Below are 5065 nucleotides of genomic sequence, written 5' to 3' on the forward strand. Positions count from 1 at the left end.
GCAAAATAATATTTTTTTTTCTTTATTTTGACTTCCTATGATTTAAAACTTTGCATTTCTTATTTCGCATATTAAAAGCTATTTTAAAAAGAATCTCACAATAATTACATCTGTGGGCATGTTTTTATGTACAAAATATCCGTTCCCATTGGATTTCTTTCAGTTTGTAAACATGCAAGAGAAATTTTCATAATGGATGTTAAAATAAAAATTTTCTTAAAACGCTCTTTTAGTTATGCTTGTTTACTATCTCTGTTGTAAATTTAGTCTCACAGGTAAATATACGTGTGTGAATGGCTATTATTGATAGGTATAAGTTTCCTAGTCTCACAGGTAAATATACGTGTGTGAATGGCTATTATTGATAGGTATAAGTTTCCTTTAAGAGATAGTTTTCTTTTCTTTCTTCTATATAATCATTTAGTGTTGCAATTTTTTTAATCATTGCTGTGGCTCTTTTGTACGTATTAAACATGGTTTTTGATAGTTGTGGGAGTGTGATTGTTTCAACAACAGCAGTATAAGCGTAGCATTTTGTGCATATGCTTTTCAGTTTGTCCTTGCTTTAGCAGCAGCAGTGGCAGCAGCTACCATCAGTCCAGTCAAACCTGAGGTTAATGATGAACTAATGTGGATCACGCCTTCACAAGGAATTTAACAGCTCTCCTAGAATAGTCTTTGCATAACTCCGCCCACCATTGTCATAAGGATGATCAGGGCTTTTCCCAATAGGATATGTTATCTCCCAGAAAAGAAAAACAGTCCATCAATGAATGTTGTATATAGAAATGGTTATTTCGGTTGTAACATTGTTGGGATTTCCTAATGTACACTGGTCTCAGTCAAATGCTTTTTTTTTTATGTTTGTATTTTGTGGACTGACCTCAACGGAGTAAGGATATGCCTTATGTCTTTGCGACTGCTGGCAGTTAATTTATATTTTCATATTGTCCTTTAGCCAGGATCTACTACATTCTTTCTTTCTTCCGTGGATTATCATTAGTTTACTCAATAATGCTTATGGAAACTGCTACACAAACACCTCCGGTAAGACTGCAGTGTGTTAATTATGCTAAACTTTGCCTTTCCCTTACTCCACATTGCTTGCAGGCAGCAAGAATATGATTCTTGTGATTTCCTTCCGGAAAGTAAGGAGTGGTGGTGGATTGATAATATATAATCGGGTTCGTGCGCGCCTGTATGTGTTACTTTCCTCCTCCTCCTCTTCCTCCTCCTCCTCCTCTCATCAACTGTATTTATGAAGGATTGTTTTGGAACCACAATCATATAATTAAAATTCACTCCTTCCTTTTTCTGTTACCTCCTAATTTTGTTGCTATATTTGTTTTATTGCTTTTTTTCTTTTAACCATCTTTTTATTATTTAATTTTCTGTATTCTAAAAGTCAACTGATTAGGAAAAAAATTTATTCAAATAAGTGTTGGCCATACTTTAAGTTGTCAAGATTAGTCAATAAATCAACGCACGTGTCTTGAATCTTTTTATTTTTTAGTATAACAACTCCTTACTTCTCCGTGACAAAATTTCTATTATAACTTGAGGAAATTTTTTTGAAAGGTAATCCCAGTAATATAATAGTAAAATATAAGGCTATTTTCGTTTTTTTTTTTTTTTTAAACTTCCCATTGTTTTAAGGACCTTAATTTTTTGCCGGCAGATCTCGAAAATGTAATTCTTTTAGCTGCGGCTTTACATTTTCCTTATGATCATTAAAATGCCATTGTTTTCAGACTGATGTGATTATTTTTTTTTCTTGTGTATTTTAAGTCTTAAAAATATTTCAATTTATGCTTGCTTTCGCATACATCACTTAATACTAATGATAATATTCATGATTTGTTAGAAGTAGCTCCCCCTTGTATTGACTGCTGCGTTAGCCACCATTGCCTTTGCCTCTCTTACTACTACCATGACTACTACTACTACCACCACCACCACCACCACCATTGCTGTTACTACTACTGCTATGGTTTTTGTCCACTTATCTCAGTGTGTTGCTATTCATCGGAATCTCACAGTTGTGTTAGTGTTCAAACCCTGTCTACCTCATCTTCAGGATTAATGGAAATGTTGCTTGCTCCGTTCATCATAATTCCATCTCAGCCTGTATGTAATGTAGAATATATTTTTTTTTTAAAATATATTTTTTAAAATTCATCTCCAGTTATTTCTTTTAGTCTTTTGAAGCACATTCATTTTGCTAGACACACAGACACACACACACACACACACACACGCAGATATTATTCGTTATAGTTATGCTCAGTTATTGCTTATTTTTCATGATATGAAAGTTATTCTATTTTGTTAATCACCACTTTGGTGTGATGAATTATTGCACGTAATTGTGTTGTACGCTTCCTGTATGAAAATTTTCTTACTTTATTTGCAGTTTATTCTTAAAGCAACTCTTAAAACATAAAAATGTTTTTAGACTATCTATTAGTTGCTTATTTTATTAAAAAGTACATCCTTTTCCTTGAGCTGCAATTGTTAGTTAGCAATGTATTTGGATTAAAGTACATCAAATTTTGCTGAATAGAGGAAAAGTAGCTGAAAAGAGTTATAGATCTTTTATGATTTTCTTTTATATAGTTTGTCATAGGCTTTGTGTGTGTGATATTTTAACTGCCCTTGTGTTTTGAACTAACTTATATTAATAAAGTAATTATTTTGGTCTTTAATGAGAAGAATTAGTCAAGATGATTAACAGAATTTTCACATTGTTTTTATATCAACTAGTTAGTATATGTATTTATATATTTTTTTTTACATAGGTTTTACAAAATCAATGCTACAATTATGGTATTCTTAAATATCTTGTGTCAGTATCCCAGTGTCTGTAGTAATGGTGGGTGTGTCTTTCTGCTTCCTTTTTCTCCTAGCAGTTTTATTGGAACTTACAAGCCTCTCCTGCAGCAATCTTTTCAGCTTCCTTTCCAATTCTTTCAAATCTCCCAAATACATTTAAAATAGAACAAGCTTTTGTATTTTCTCTAATTTGTTGTCTTAATATTGTTTGTGAGACTCTTTAGTGGCAACATAATAGCAACAAGCTTACATGTCTACTTTTGACTTTTTTTTAGAAAAAATGTTATCATCCTTGAGCTTCTAATTTAAAGGTTTGAAAGGAAAGTTCTTTCACTTTTAAATGAAGTTGATTCAAATCCTGGTATATATATTCATGCTGTGTATATTTAGATTTTTCATTAGCTGTTTTTTTAAATTAGATTTCTTTTTGGCCCCCTTTTTTTGTATGCTTAAGGGAAGTTTTATGAAATGTCTTAGCTTTACTGAATGCCTTAATAAGCAGTCTTCCCTGTTACAATTCATTTTCTTTTAATCACTGAAGAGTAATTTTCTCTTGATGAATACAGCGAGTGCGTAATGTATATAATTCGGAATTCTATTTTTAGTTACTGATCTAAATATTTATAGCAGTTTTTTCTCTCTCTCTTGTGCTGCATTAGTGTAGAATAATGTATTATTATAAGGTTTAGTTACTTTTAAGAAATGATTTCTTGATATAGAATCACTTTTTTTTAAAATTATAAATCTTATATTTACATAACATCTTGTTTCACTATTTTACTTGTCTGTGGACATTCATTCCACATTTTCCCCTTCTAATTTCTCTCTTTTATCTTTGTTATTGTGTCATTCATACTCCATCGCATGTTTCTCTTTAACAAGAACTCCATTAAACAATTTGAAAAGTTGAAAATTCCATGTATATTCCCATTCAAAATAAAAGTTTTGAGTTGTGCCTTAACAATTCGGTTAATTTGCTGGGGTGAGGGGAGTATTGCTATAGAAATAATTCCTTTGATTTCTTTGAATTGAACAAATATTATTCTGGTGTAATGATGAGAATTCTCTTGAAAATTAAGTTAATTTATTTAAAATTAGTTAATGTACCTTTTAAAAATTTGTTTGTATTTTGGGAAAATACTATTTCTTTTTTCTTTTTCTTTACAGGAGATGAAGGTGAACTGGGCTACGTCTCCTAGTAATCAGCCAAAACAAGACACAAGCAGTAAGTATTAGACATATATTAGCAGGTATTCAGATTTTGAAGACCTGGTTTAAATTTTATTTGAAATAGGGAATAAGAATCATAGATTGTAGTACCTCTGGAACTATTACAATATATTGTTCATTTGTACCACATTTTGCTTGTTTTGTTTGAAGTTGTAGGCTACTTTCTTTAGCTGGTATTTTCTATCCTAGGGGTTGTTTGCTGTTGCTATCATTAGTGATAAATTGAATTAGTGATCAAATGCGTGGTAATTGCCACCCTGTCTATTTGATATTTTCCAAACTGTATTTTTCTTCATCCATTTGTAAAGCAAAATGGAGAAAGACTTGTAATTTATGTAGCAGTTTACATTTTTTGGGGCTTAAAATAAAAATTCATATCTGTATAATAACCATTTTTGTCATTGGCATTATTAGTTTTGACATCAGATCGCTTCTCTGTCTTTCACTTGATATATATATATAAAGTGGGTCATTTATCAAAGTATTTCGATACTATATATAATTTGTGTGGTATCGTGTATTATATTTGGCTTTTAGTTTTTACCCCTCCTTTTAAAAACTTTCTATAGTGTGCTTATAGGTATTTGGAGATTTTTATATTCCTCTAAAACTATGTATTAGACATCTGTAGGTGTATTAAATTTTGCATTCTTTATACCTTGTTTGCAACAGGCATCGTTTTACTTTTGCATGTCTGCTTGCATACAAACACACTTTTTGTTTCAAATTTCTGAAATTTGATCTTAATTTGTGTATTTAGAACTCTTGGTCAGTCTCTCAAGTAATTTATACCACCAAGAAATCTGCATCCCGTGACCAGAGATAACAAGTACAAAATGCATGTCATAAAAAGACCTGGAGATGTAGTCTTGAATGTGTGTGTTTACAAGGAATATTTGTAGTACTTTAGTGATCAATACATGAGTAAGTTATTTATAGAATGATTCCCTCTCGAAATATATCTTCAGCTAAAATTGGAACTGATTTTTTTTTTTTTTTTTTT

At 31.1% G+C, this 5065-nt stretch overlaps 1 protein-coding gene across 7 annotated transcripts in view; it reads left to right on the top strand.

Moving 5' to 3' along the window:
• Nucleotides 1–5065, top strand: part of LOC106868113 (nucleolysin TIAR) — a 118294-nt gene that overhangs the window by 63755 nt on the left and 49474 nt on the right. For 5 of the 7 annotated variants that reach the window (XM_014913237.2, XM_014913236.2, XM_014913238.2 and 2 more), the window contains one exon: nucleotides 4000–4057. In XM_014913237.2, the coding sequence (XP_014768723.1) occupies nucleotides 4000–4057 (58 nt within the window). Of the gene's footprint in view, nucleotides 1–865; nucleotides 1048–1980; nucleotides 2128–3999; nucleotides 4058–5065 lie in introns of those variants that run through there. The other 2 variants (XM_014913242.2, XM_014913241.2) reach the window with 2 other exon arrangements.

Source organism: Octopus bimaculoides, chromosome 2, assembly GCF_001194135.2.
Source record: "Octopus bimaculoides isolate UCB-OBI-ISO-001 chromosome 2, ASM119413v2, whole genome shotgun sequence".
Lineage (NCBI taxonomy): Eukaryota > Metazoa > Mollusca > Cephalopoda > Octopoda > Octopodidae > Octopus > Octopus bimaculoides.